This window comes from Aspergillus clavatus, genomic scaffold, assembly GCF_000002715.2.
Source record: "Aspergillus clavatus NRRL 1 1099423829804 genomic scaffold, whole genome shotgun sequence".
Lineage (NCBI taxonomy): Eukaryota > Fungi > Ascomycota > Eurotiomycetes > Eurotiales > Aspergillaceae > Aspergillus > Aspergillus clavatus.
In genome coordinates this window covers 376,382-389,898 of record NW_001517095.1, presented here as the reverse complement: position 1 = coordinate 389,898, position 13,517 = coordinate 376,382, and the positions used below count along the sequence as shown (strand labels likewise).

General features: G+C 49.0%; 4 protein-coding genes across 4 annotated transcripts; 3 read left to right on the top strand and 1 right to left on the bottom strand.

Annotated features, from left to right (window-relative positions):
* Positions 1 to 280: 280 nt before the first annotated feature.
* On the top strand, positions 281 to 2,361 carry ACLA_096450 (CLPTM1 family protein; the record flags this gene model as incomplete). The annotated part of the gene is made up of 4 exons (XM_001270137.1): positions 281 to 322; positions 380 to 1,444; positions 1,509 to 1,994; positions 2,047 to 2,361. The coding sequence occupies 4 exons, from the start codon at positions 281 to 283 to the stop codon at positions 2,359 to 2,361; spliced, it is 1,908 nt and encodes a 635-aa protein (XP_001270138.1).
* Positions 2,362 to 3,061: 700 nt separating this feature from the next.
* On the top strand, positions 3,062 to 5,443 carry ACLA_096440 (Mis6 domain protein; the record flags this gene model as incomplete). The annotated part of the gene is made up of 4 exons (XM_001270136.1): positions 3,062 to 3,083; positions 3,137 to 3,199; positions 3,264 to 4,291; positions 4,343 to 5,443. 4 exons carry the CDS (start codon positions 3,062 to 3,064, stop codon positions 5,441 to 5,443), a joined length of 2,214 nt encoding a protein of 737 aa, XP_001270137.1.
* Positions 5,444 to 5,665: 222 nt separating this feature from the next.
* ACLA_096430 (post-initiation translation factor DPC29) lies at positions 5,666 to 6,554 on the bottom strand (the record flags this gene model as incomplete). The annotated part of the gene is made up of 2 exons (XM_001270135.1): positions 5,666 to 6,291; positions 6,344 to 6,554. 2 exons carry the CDS (start codon positions 6,552 to 6,554, stop codon positions 5,666 to 5,668), a joined length of 837 nt encoding a protein of 278 aa, XP_001270136.1.
* A 264-nt stretch (positions 6,555 to 6,818) lies between these two features.
* ACLA_096420 (AP-1 complex accessory protein LAA1) lies at positions 6,819 to 13,268 on the top strand (the record flags this gene model as incomplete). The annotated part of the gene is made up of 6 exons (XM_001270134.1): positions 6,819 to 9,266; positions 9,320 to 9,679; positions 9,732 to 11,009; positions 11,064 to 11,295; positions 11,342 to 11,643; positions 11,700 to 13,268. 6 exons carry the CDS (start codon positions 6,819 to 6,821, stop codon positions 13,266 to 13,268), a joined length of 6,189 nt encoding a protein of 2,062 aa, XP_001270135.1.
* Positions 13,269 to 13,517: the final 249 nt, after the last annotated feature.

The window sequence follows — 13,517 nt, the reverse complement described above, 5'->3', positions numbered from 1 at the left end:
CGCGCCAGACATTCCCATTGCGGACGTAAATTCCCCTTAAGGCTGCAGTGATTAGACTGTTGATTGGCGTGAATCTACCTTGAACAATGAATTAACATAGTCTTGAGAGTTGGAGAGGACGACATCATCCCGCGCGGCGAGAACGCTAATGCCCGCCAAGATGGACCGAGCTCGGTTCTCGACCATCGGGCATCGGCAGTCAGAGCACGTATCTTTTCCCCTCTCCTTTTTGTCATCTTTCTTCTTTGTTCATCGTTGAATTTCCAGTCCGCGGATCACGATGCCAGAACAGAGACAGCGCAGGGAGGAGGAGTCTTCAGGCGTGCGTATCCCTTTTTCGTGTCCGATTGATCAAAGCTGACTTGCATGCGCGTTGTAGTCCGGTCTGAAGGGTGCCCTTCAGGGTCTCGCCATTTTCATGCTGACGCAGTTCCTCATCAGTCAATATTTTAACAAGGGACAAACTGCAGATTCTGCCGTGAAGCCTAGTGATACGTCTTCTTTTGAGTCCCGCCCCGCTCGCAGCGAAATCACGAACTACAGCCCGATTCCCGACACTGTTGCTCCTGTTTGGCCTTCTAACAGCGCCGTGGACATCAGCATCTATGTCTCCCCGTCGATCGTACTTCCTGCCCTCAGCTCGCTTCCCGCCGAATCGCTTGTTTTGAATGAAAGAAATTTTACAATTGGAAACTACAGCGACACTAGGGAGGTCGACACCATTATCCCAATTCCAGAGGAAGTTCAACGGAATGGAACGCTTTGGGCACATTTCTATGTTGCGCTCACTGGACACCAGCTCGACCCAACTGCCAAGGACTATGATACCGATAGTGCCGTTCATTTCTTCCGTCCACTGAACCAGTATCTCCCTAAGAAGAAGGCTAAGAAGCTCAAGAATCTGCTTTCCGGGTCCGATGAAGCCGACGACGAGGAGGAAGAAGAAGACAATACGCCCAAAGTTTCTATCGCATCCTACTATCATCCTAACTTCACGGTCTCTTTGATTCCCGACTCTGGCGTCCAGAAATACCGTCAGGTTCACCCTTCGGTTCGTCAGTACATGCAGCTCGAGGCGACTGGCGCCAGAGACGCCTCCGGTCAGAATGGATGGTACTACCCGATTGTATTCCTCAACACTTTCTGGCAACTCCGCAGTCATATGACCGAATTGAACTCGACCGTGAAGGCGATGCCCCTCCGTATCACTCTCAACAATCTGGCCAATTGGAAGTTCAGCATGATGGCAAGCGTTGACGACAGCGCGAAGGCAAATGCTCGTCAAGCAGCTTTTGGAGGTTCTGTTCCTGGAGGCGGTGATGGCTCTGAGTTTGAGATGGTCAAGGAAGTTCTTCTAAATACCAACATTTGGCTGCTTGGTACAACCGGTGTGGTCACAATTCTGCACATGATTTTCGAGACTTTGGCCTTCAAGAACGATATTGTAAGCTGCTTGCTTGATGTTTGCCCTTTGGTGATTTAAAGTCGGCTAACGGTTGCTTTTCTAGTCCCACTGGCGCAAGAAGAAGGACGTTGTTGGAACATCAGTCCGCACTATCCTGGCTAACGTCTTTATGCAAGCGGTCATCTTCCTCTATTTGATGGATAACAGCGAAAACACTTCTTGGATGATCCTTGCTAGTCAAGGGTTTGGTATTCTTTTGGAAGCGTGGAAGATCACCAAAACCGTGGACGTCCGGTTGCGACCACCACCAGCCGGGTCTTTCTACTCGTTCCTTCCGTATGTTGTGGTGTTCGAGGACAAGCACAAACTCTCTGAAACCGAGAAGAAGACCAAGGAATATGACGAAATTGCATTCCGTTGGCTCTATATCATTGCTGTGCCTCTTCTCGGGGCTTACGCAGTCTACAGCCTCCTCTACAACACTCACAAGTCGTGGTATTCATACATCATTGAAACTCTTGTCGGCAGCGTTTACGCGTATGGCTTCTTGATGATGGTCCCCAGTTTGTATATCAACTACCGTCTCAAGGTTGGTACTCCTCTAGCCTGACAAACGGGAGCAAAGCTAACAAACCTACTAGTCGGTTGCTCATATGCCTGGAAAGGCACTGACATACAAGTTCTTGAATACTTTCATTGATGATCTCTTTGCATTCACCGTCAAGATGCCCTGGCTCCATCGACTTGCCACTCTCCGAGACGACGTTATCTTCTTCATCTGGCTTTATCAAAGCTACAAATACAAGGTTGATTACAAGCGTGTCAATGAATTCGGACAGGGTGGCGATAGTGATGAAGAGGAAGAGAAGCCGGCTGAACCAACAAAGCAAAAGGAAGTGGTTTCTGAGGCATCTGGACGGGCCAAGGGCGAATCATCGACTCGGAAAAGAAAGTGATGGTTAGAGGTGCCTCATTGCGATGTCCTTCTTTCATAATATTGAACTAAAGGATTCCCCTATGGCTCTTGACTGATCCTGGGGGCTTCTCTTGGAAATAAATCTAGTTAGATGAAAATTAGGACAAGAAAACTTATGCTCTGGTCTGACTTCTTATACTACATAACAGTTCTCACTTGTATGCGCCTCGGACAAGTGACTACCGAATATTTGTAGAGACTATGCATAGCCTCTCATTACATGCTAGATCACTCAAGTCGCCCAAAGAGAACAAAGCCAAAGCGTCCTTGTTGGCTATCCAAGATATTACTTCCCTGCTGTTGATGCTTCCTGAGTCGTGGTGGTGCTTATGAAGTGTTAACTTGTTAAGACGGATGATCGCCAAATTTGGCTTAAGTCCCCAATTTCCCACTACTGATGGGAATGTACTTGTATTTCAGAATGAGAACCTTCTTTTTTAAGACGAGGCCAACTGAATTTAACCGAGACATAGATGCCTTTTATCTTAGCTAAATCATAGGTCTTCTGCATCTTTGAGAAATCGAGGACATCTGTGCAGTATCCTAAAGTGACGCGACCCGATATCAACAGAACGTGGAGAGGCTCACTTTGACACAACTTTGCCAACGAGACCCAGTCAAGGCGAGCGACACGCAGACATTGCATTGAAATCAACGTATGCGCAGAAAATAAATTATTGATGTCGTCGGATCCCCAATCCAGTGTGTCATGATCCAATTCCCATCAATATCAGTCTTCGCTAACATTGTTTCAGGCCCAGCAGGCATAGAGCCTAGGCCAGCGAGCCTGCTGGATGCGCTCAAGCATCTAGAAGCCGGTATGGTTTTCAACCCTGTCATGCTCTGTTTCAATCGCTCGACATCGCTAATTGTGTGTGCCAGTCGCTTTTGTGCCCTCGAAACAGCGATACACGGATGCTAGTCAACTGGCCAAAACAATCGCCTCACACGCGTATGAAACTGGCATCGACCAGGCTGCGCTTGAGCGACTGATCAAGCTTCTCACGCGCAACAGCCATCTTGATCAGGGCACCATCACTACTTTGATCAAGAATCTGTATCCGATAGACAGGATTTCTCCTAGAGTGGTTACGCAGATTGTCTGTTGCCTGGGCCCCAGCAAAAACAAGCCAAGTCCTGCTACCCAAGCCTCACTTCTTCGATGGTTGATTCTCACCAACGATTTCTGTGATGATCGGTCGCACCTCGCCAAGCTCTATGCAGTACTTTTTAATCACCTTGATATGATTAGTCTTCGCAAGCCTTTGTGTCATTTACTGTCCCTGATCACAAGGCGAAAGCATGTCAAGCCGTTTCGGATTCAAGCACTCATGGAACTAGTGAATAATGCCGGCGCAGAAGAAAGAGAACTCATCAGCCTGCTCAATGTCTTCAAGAATTACTATCCTGATATTGTTGTGGGGGATCTTGGAGCTTTGCGACGCAGAGGGTTGGTCTTCAAACATCCCGATCCCGAGTGGACTAGTCATGCAAGGCTCCTTCAGGATAAAAATCTGGAGAGGTTGCAGGCATCTCAACCTTCGACCTTTCAAGTGGTACACCGTGGAGCTGTGAAAAGGGGGAAGATGGAAGTGGTCGTTCCCAATGTGCAGACATCAAGAGTCTCGTACAATCGTACATCCTTGGAGGAGCTGCGGAGCGTAGATCATTTCGTTGAGAAGATCGAGATGATCGAACCGCCCAATCAGATGATATCTACAATGAAGGACAGTATAGCGCAGAAGTACCTTTATCTGGTACAGCCTGAAGCTGCGATTCTTCGATTAGACGACTGGCTGAAGAGCTTCTTCGATGACCAGTTGGAGCATGTTCAGGAGGAGGAGCTGAGCGATTCGGAGTCACTGGGATACGTGTTGAATCTTATAGTTGATTATGTGCGATATGTGAAGGTATGGTACCTAACCCAATCGCTCCACTGAAGTCAACTCACCAGGTCTTAGGACATCCCTGCCCCGGTTCAGTCCTTTCTGCGTCGATATTTGCTGTCCTGGAATGGCCGAGATAATCAGGAAGAAATTTTGAACCTTCTCGAATATCTTGCTATCCAAGACTTCACTATTCTACGAGAAAAGTTCTTGATACCCCTGGAAAGTGCGCTGCTGGCTAGCGCACCATCTTCAAGCTCATCTATCCTTGACTTGTACTCTTCGCTTATCCGTCAATGGGGAGTTAAGCTGAGAACACTTCCGTCAAACTCTGCGGAATCCGCTCCTTTGACTAGTCTCATCAAGCATGCAGAACTTCTAGCACTGTCAATGTTGGAGACTCCCTCCATCCCGCAGCAGTCTGGCGATGGAGACACGGCGCGCGTTAAACCACCCGCGCAATCTGTCCTTGAGTTTTACTGCGTTTTGGCGGATGTTTTCTCTTATGCGTCTGTCAATGGCAATATTCGATTGACTATTCCTCTGGCCCCAACCGTCTATATACTGGTCTTCACGCCAGTTGTCTCAAGCATATCGATCATGAGCTCCGTTCTTGCCGGATATAAATCATCATTCGAAGCATCCCTCACCTCCGATGTCCTTCAAATATCGAACGCGACATACTCTCTTTATCCTACCGATCTTGTCGGGCAATTCAATGGCTACGTCATGGACGTCTGCAATGTGGTATGGCGAAATAGAGGGCTTAAAGCAGAGGATCCAAATGCTCTGGGATGCTTGTTGCCGGCTGGTACGACCACTGCGTTGTCACAGTACATCCGTGATCTTAACGAAGCATCCAGAGAAAGGAGACGGGAGGCTAGCTTCTTCTACAACCTTTCCTCTATCTTCTCCCTAAGTTACCATGTTGCGCTGTGCAACATGTCCGCCGCTTGCTTTGCTGATATAGAGGATGAGAACAACATAGGTGAGGGCCGCCCGAGATTGAGGAAACCCGTGACTCAGAAAGCTTTGAACGCGCTCGAAAAAGATGGCGGCGTGAAGTTGAACTGGCAAGAGTATAGAGTGCGGATGCTGGATTGGCTCGATGCCACAGGATCCTCCGGAATCGGGAGCTTGATGCGAAGTACGATGAAAGCTCTTCGAAAAGAATGATAGAGGTTACGATTGGCGAGGAGAGAATGAATACCATGATTATTGACTCATCACAAACGTTGTTAGGTTGTTTATTTGAACACCTATCTGTACATATATACATATACATTGGTCTGTCGAAGACCAACTCACCTCCAAGGCTGTCGTGTACCTCGAGGCTGTTTTTATAGACCAAAAGTTTGCGGCATGGAGCAACCAGGCAGTAGACTGGTCATTTCCGGATCAAAACTGTGTGGTTGTGTTCAAGTAGACATCTTGAACACTAGCCTCTTCCCGGATAGTGCTGAGAAGCTCGTCTATCTCCTTCAAATGTTCTTCATCCTTGATCTCGACCATCGTGTCCTTGTTGGGATCCCAGATGATATCAAGCTCTTCGATTGTAAGCCCTGTCACTTTAGTGAGCGTCTCGCCCACATTCTTCGTTTCTGTCGGTTCCGTGAAAACGAGCAGCCGCCCTTCTTCATCTGTAGTGATATCAGTCGCCCCCGCCTCGATGACCTGATCTAGATAGTCGTCCGCGTTCACGCCCTCCTTTTTTTCAAACGCTATCCTGCCCTTCTTCTCAAAAAGGTAGGTTGTCGGAGTGACAGTCCCCCCGGCATCCTTGATCGCAAATCGAAGGTCCTGCAATACACGAGCTTTCTGGTCGGTTTGACACTCAATAACCGCGGCCACGGAATGGGGCAAGATAGCTTCGATCGTGACTGACTCGAGAGCCTCGCCAGTAACGCTTATGCCCTGACCTCTTGCGATGGCTGCTTCGATCACTGTCTTTGGGATACCGGCCCGTTTTGCGTTCGAGAGCGCGAGAGTAAGGCGAGGATTGAACTTTGGATCCGCTCCCCACACTGGGATTCGTTAGTGCTTATCGAGTTTCAGGAGACTCAGCTGAGATCATACTTTGCGTCGCACTGCTGATCTCCTTTCCGATTATCTGACGCTCCCTACTTTTGGCCTTGTCGTTCTTCGCTTTGTCGTGCCGGATCGAGGACCAACGATTATGTCCAGCAAATCGTGCGGGACCGCTAGAGAAACTCCGACAAATCTCGCATATCGACAGACCCGTACGGCGCCGTTGTTTGAATAGACTTTGGCTCACTATTGATGCCATTATAGACCGAATTATCCCCAAGATCCAGAAGCGCATGAAACCATCTCCGGCGATAAATGCAAGTATACGAGGATGCGGAGTCGGCCCGAACTTTTTCCGCCACATAATGAGGCCAGGCGCCCGATTAAGGAGACACCGACGCAATCGAGGGGGCCAGAGCATTGCGGATTCAAGCATATACTAACATTTAATTTGTTCTATTTCTCCAATTTCTCTGTGCTACAAACTCTATGGGTGGTGATCTAGCAGAAACCACCATCTTCAATGTCTTCCTCTGAGAACACAACAGCTTCTCCTTCCTCCGACAATGCGGCCCCTCGTGCGGAACTGGATATCACCAAGCTTCATGCGCTCCCGTCTGAACAGCAAGACCTATACCTCTTGACGTTCACTTCGGATCTAGTACAATATGTTTCAGAGCTAGACTCAGCAACCGTATCGTCACAACAGAAGTTCCTGAAAAAGGAACTTTTCAAAATATTGACGCTTCCGTCGCCAACGATCACTCGTGTTATCCGCAACAATCTGGGCCGATGTTTTGGTGCGATACTCGGCAAAGGAGACCGGGGGGTTTTGTTTGAGACAGTCACCGATCTACTCGCCATCTTAAATGCAGGCAAAAATGACGCAGAGCTCAAAACCAAGTTCGCCGCAGCTCATTGTTTAGGGGAGGTGTTCGCGGTTGCCGGAGAGAGCGCCTTTGCGCAATCAGGCATTGTGATCTCGAGCTTACTCAAATTGCTTAAATCGTCAAGTAACCATACGGGTTTTCGAGGCTCAATCTTTGCGGTGCTACGCAAGGTTGTCGTGGGCGCAGGGGTCCCTGTTGATGAGGCAACTGCCCGTGATCTTTGGAAGCAAGCTCGTAATGCCGCAACCAGTGATAAATCGACCTTTGTTCAGGTCCACGCTTGTCGGTCCATTGAGCAATTGATCAAGACGACACCCTTCTTCGACAACGCCAACGATTTTGATCTTTTGAAGACACTAGTCTGGAAAGTTATTGACAGTAATGTTGCGCCCATCCGACATGCGGCCGCCGCCTGCCTAGCAGAAGCCTTGGTCAAATTGCACGCTACAGAGACGCGAGTTATCTCGACTCCAAAGCCCAAGAAGATGAAGAGGCAATCAAAGAAACCTGCACCACGGCCCGGGGAGGATGAAGAGGAGGCTAATATCTCCGAAGCTTCAATCTCTAAGAAGACAGAACCCGGCCTATTCTTCCTCTTGCCTGACCTCCTTCGCCAATTGTCGATCCAATACGTGAAGAGCACAACGTCCAACCGCGCTAGGGCCGGCATCGCAGTATGCTACAAAAACGTTCTACGTAGTCTCGGCGATAAGATTGTAGAGGAACGTTACGGGCAAATTGCGAATCACCTCCTCTTCGAACTTCTTAATCACCCAACGGTCACTTATAATCGGTTCAGACTTCTTATTACAAGGAGATTCGTCAAGGGCATTCTCCAAGAGACAGTGGGACGCGAGTCTCTCCGAGAGAACAGTCGGCTCAATGCTGCTAGGTGGTTGATCAATGAAGTTCTCAAAGACTACCCCCAGGTTATTCAGGAACGCCGCGAGCCCAGCAAATATACCCTAGCAAGTGCTTTGAGCGCTCTATCATCTTTGATATTGTCACTGGGATCGGCGTTTGGCTCATTGGCAGAAGCGTGTCGCGAGGCCTTGCTTCAGGTTCTTCCTCATCCCAACTATACAGTTCAGATCCATGCAGCACACTGCCTGAGGAACTTTGTTCTGGCTTGTCCGCATCAACTCATATCCTGCGTTACGATCTGCTTGAATAGTCTGAGCCGAGAGATAGGACAGCTTTCCACGCCACGGCAGGCTCCACGACGGTGCCTTGGATATGCTAATGGATTATCAGCGATGCTAAGCACTTCCCGGCTGCAACCACTATATGGCTCAGTTGATGTATACTCTCGCGTGTTCACTCAGGCAACAGATCTTCTCAAGACGAGTAGCAACTCCGAGCTTCGCGCTGCTAGTACTCAGATCCAGGTGGCTTGGATCCTGATCGGAGGATTAATGCCTCTTGGACCAAGCTTTGTCAAGATTCATCTGCCTCAATTGATGTTATTGTGGAAAAACGCGCTTCCAAAACATCTGAGTAAAGAAAACATCGCGCAGCGTGGATATCTGGAGATGAGTTTCCTGACCCATGTAAGGGAGTGTGCTTTGGGAGCGTTACTGGTCTTCATGGAATTCAACAGCAAATTGATCACAGCAGACGGTGCGAGAAGAATTGCTGCAATGCTGCAAAATACCGTAACCTTCCTCGATGATCTGCCGCGGCAAAAACATCCCGTCGATCTCTTGCACCGTCTTCAGCCTTCTCTGCAATTGCATGATCTAGCCACAATGGTCAGGAGACGGGTTTTGCAGTGCTTCCGCAAGCTTATTGAAGTTCATCCCCTCAGCCATTCGGAAGTCATTTCACAAACCACTCTTTTGAGTCTTTCTATTTCCTCGTTTGCCGACCCGGAATATAACCCGTCTGTTCCACTAGAAAGCTCAATTGCAGCAGCTACCGCGCAATTTAATACTCTATGGGATCTTTGTGACAACTCTGGGTTTGGCGTGACAGGATTGGCAAGGCAGCACATTCGTGCGACTCTCACAGGGAAACAGGAGGATGATAATGGCCCCGCCTGGTCTGCTGTTGATTCTGCAGATCCAGACATCGATGATGCTGTAAGTTGAATATATTTACTCAGGATAGAAGCAGCGAAGACTAATTGTAGCAGATGACATTCCCTATTTGCCAGGCTAGTGAACATGATTCTCTTCTTCTGTATTCCTCAAGAGGAAAGGGGGACAGCACTGTGGCGGATCCGCATGCTACTGGCGTAATTAATGCTGCGATCGAATTATTTGCTGTCGCTATTCCCTTGCATGCTCCTAAAGTTCAGGAAAGCAGCATGGAGCAAATTGCAACATTTCTCTCCTCATCTAGTCTTCAGCGCAACCCTGGCCGCAAGGCGGCCATGGTTGTTAACACTGCTGTGGCGCTGCTTCATGCCCTGAAGGCCACGTCCAGAGATAGCGGATCGCAATCCGGCAAACTAAATCCTGTTACCGAGAAGGTCCTACAGGAGCTTCTGCAGGTGAGACATGCTAGTACACCCTGTTCGAACGTCAGCAAACTAATGGATGCAGAAATTTGTTCTCGACGCGGACGCAATTGTCCGTACGATTGGCACTGAAGCACTGGGAAGACTATGCGATGCTGCTGGGAACGCACTTACAACCACACAGGTCACTTGGTTGGTCGACACAATCGTTGAAAACAGGGAACCTAATGCTCGTGCCGGTTGCGCTGCTGCTTTGGGATGCATCCATTCACAGGTTGGTGGCATGGCAGCTGGTCTGCACCTGAAGACGATAGTCGGTGTCTTGATGTCGCTCTGTAATGACCCCCATCCGGTCGTCCATTTCTGGGCGCTTGGGGGCCTGGAGAGAGTAGCTAATTCTGCGGGGTTGACATTTTCACCTTTTGTGTCCAGTGCACTGGGGATGCTAGCCCAGTTGTACAACGCAGACACCCACAATGAGGAAGCAGCAAGCTTGGTGACATCTAATATCGAGATGACCTTCCTTACACCTGTTGTGATCAGTCGCTGCGTCGATTCTCTGATCAATGTCTTGGGTCCCGATCTCCAAGATATCGCCAAGACCAGAAACTTGATTCTTACCCTTCTCCGGCAATTTCAGCTGGAGGATAATCCAGCCTTGGTTACTGAAAGCTCGAAGTGCTTAGATCATCTGTCGCTGTATGCGCCAGGATTTGTGGACTTTTCAGGATATGTGAAGCGTCTCCAGAGTGAACTGTCGGCTGGCAACTTTCTGATGAGGGATGTAGCCATTCGCGGACTAAGCAATCTCATGAAGCGCGATGCTGCTTCCGTCCTCCAAGCAGCCATGCCGGGTCTGGAAGAAGAGATATGGCTCGCTTATGATGACACGCCGGACAACATTGTTCTCAAAAACATGATTGAAGACTGGTTGCAGCAAACTGCTCTCGTAGAAACTGAACAGTGGATCCTGCGCTGCCACAACACCTTGACAAAGACCCGCGTGAAAGTGGAGGAGATACCGCTGACTTCCACTATTAAAACAGCCGTCAATGACATCCCCGATGATGAAGTTGCTGGTTTTGCATCCGCAATTGCTGGGGAAGGGCAAGCAGCGGCTGCAAACGAAGCTGTTGCTGGGCAGGAATTACTGAAATGGCAGACTCGAAACTTTGTCATGTCTTGTTTAAGTCAATTGTTGGCAACGGTTCAGGAAGCAATATTGCCTGATCAGACGATCCCTGCAGAACTTGCGCTTCAGCAGAAAGTTGGCGATATTGTTCGAATGGCGTTCTCAGCATCGACTGCAAACGTGATTGAGTTGAGGGTTTGGGGCTTGAAGATTATCGGCCAGGTTCTCATGGTAAATTGTCTTTTGAAAACATGTTTCTGATATTATTCTGACCCGTATTCGCAGATGTTTGGCAAGACTCCGGATCCAGACTTCGCAGAAGCCTCTCTTCTTGAGCAATATCAAGCTCAAATCGGATCAGCGCTTACACCGGCTTTCGCAGCCGATTCATCGGCGGAGTTGGCGTCTGAAGCTATCAATGTCTCCGCGACTTTCATTGCTACAGGTATTGTAACCAACGTGGAACGGATGGGAAGAATTCTTAAGGTGCTGGTTCTCGGGCTAGAGAACTTCGCGAGTAAGTACACCCCACGATTACAATGGCAAACCTCTAAGACCTCTAGACAATCCAAATACCGCTGAATTCGGCGACCTGAAGGGGCTCAATTCCAACTCCAAGATCATGGTTAAAATGGCCCTTTTCTCCGCGTGGGCACGATTACAGATTGCAAGTGTTGAACAAGAGTACTTGAACGAGGTTGTCCAACCTTATCTTGCGACACTCACGCCCTTGTGGCTTTCCTCGCTTCAAGAATATGCTCGATTGAGGTTTGAACCAGACATCTCCGGGAGCCTGGGAACGGGCCCTTTGAGCAATGACCTAGATGAGGTGTATGCAGCATTGAATCGGGAGACTCTTCTGAAGGTAAGTTGGACTCCACAGTAACTTCTCTTTGTTAGCACTAACTCGGTGGATGATAGTTCTACCAAGACACCTGGTTAAACCTTGTGGATGCGATCGCCGGGCTGGTCGAGAAGGATATCGATTTCGTATTCGATGCACTGGACGGGAAATCGAAAGCGCCACCAGAAAAACCAGAAGAAGAGGAAGCAGATACTTCAAACAGAATAGACGATGTCAAAAAGCACGACATAAACTATCGTGATGAGCCTGTTGCCTTCTTTTTTGTGCTTTTTGGTCTGGCATTTGAAGCTCTTGTTGACCAGGCGACACCACCATCTCAGCGCTTGGAGATCTTACAAGCATTGAAGAGGATATTGAGACCAGTGATCTCGGGTAATGCCATCTACCAGGACGCCATTTTCTCTGAGACGATGGACACTTTTGATCGTCTTGCTCTCACTGAAAGAATACCGATTCAGAATGTCATTGTTGAGATAGCGCGGAATCTTTCCCTAGACCATCCCTCCGCGAAGGAGGGAGATGAGCGCAGCGACCATCTCTCTGATGATATTGAGCAACTCTTCGAGCTCACTCGAAGTATCATTCTAGTCCTTGCAGGGCTACTACCCAACCTGCGCGAGTCTACTCCTATGGTTCGGTTTAACGTGGGATCAGATGATTCCCTGTCGCTGATTCGGTTATCTCTCTCATCCCTCGTCCATGTTGCCTCCATTTTCCCCTCTATCATTCGCAATGACCTCAACGCGTGCATTCTCCACATCTTCACGACCATTCTCGCGACAGGAATATGCCAAGCGGAAGTTGTGCCACAAGCTCTCCCGATCTTTAAACACTTCGTCCATGGCATCAGTCACCCCAAGGGAGCCACGCCAGAGGACCCCCAAGACCTTGCTGTCATGTCTCGGCAGCTGCGTGGATGTCTTGTCCGCTTCCTCACGACTCTGACTATTGCTCAGCGAAGAGAGTCTGAATCCTCCTTGCCTTGCGCCAAAAACACTCTTTTGGCCATCACCATCCTGCTGACAACCGGAGGCCATATTCTCCCTCCCCAAGACCCTGTCATCCCTCGCATCCTCAATGAGCTACTGGACTGTCTTCAGGACGTAGGCCTTGCCAATGTGGCTGCTGGCTGCATCCGCTCGATCCTCCTTACCCCTAATACCAGGTCTCCTGCAGACGAGGTGATTGCCAGATATCTCCTTCCCCGGCTGATCGCGTTCCTGGTTGGTTGTCCCATGGAGAATGGCGAAACGTCAAATGACCCGGAGAACACAAGGAGTATCATCGCACGCACTCTGGTCTCTTGCGTTACGAGTACCACGATTGCTGGAGGCGAATTACCTACGGCGCTCTCGCTGATCATGTCCGTACTTCTTGCACGTGCCACGCGCGAAGGTCACTCGGTGTACAGAGAAACAGCCGGCCATCTACTAGAACTCGCTCGTGTGGACCAGACTACATTCCGGGGACTTGTTGCTTCAATGCAACCAGCGCAGAAAGGTCTCTTGGAGGAGATCCTCAGAAGCTCGGATGCAGGTCTGGGTGGTGAACGAGCAGAACGGAATACTGCTCAGGAAGAAATGCAACAAAGCATGCCGAGTATCGCGCTGAGATTCGATTTCTGATTGTCAGGCTGGCCTGTCCATCATCCTTTTTTTCTTCGTTTGTCAGTCCTTGACATCCTGTTTTGATGTACTTCTCCATGCGTATAGCCCGATGGATCAAGCATGTTTTTCCAAGGTTATAGTTCAGAATATGGATTGATTCGTCCATATTGGAAGCTTATATATAGAATCACAGATAAGTACAGTTGCAATGTTTTATTGATACATGGAATGAATGATGAATCCGCAACCGTCTATCAAATCCACTCT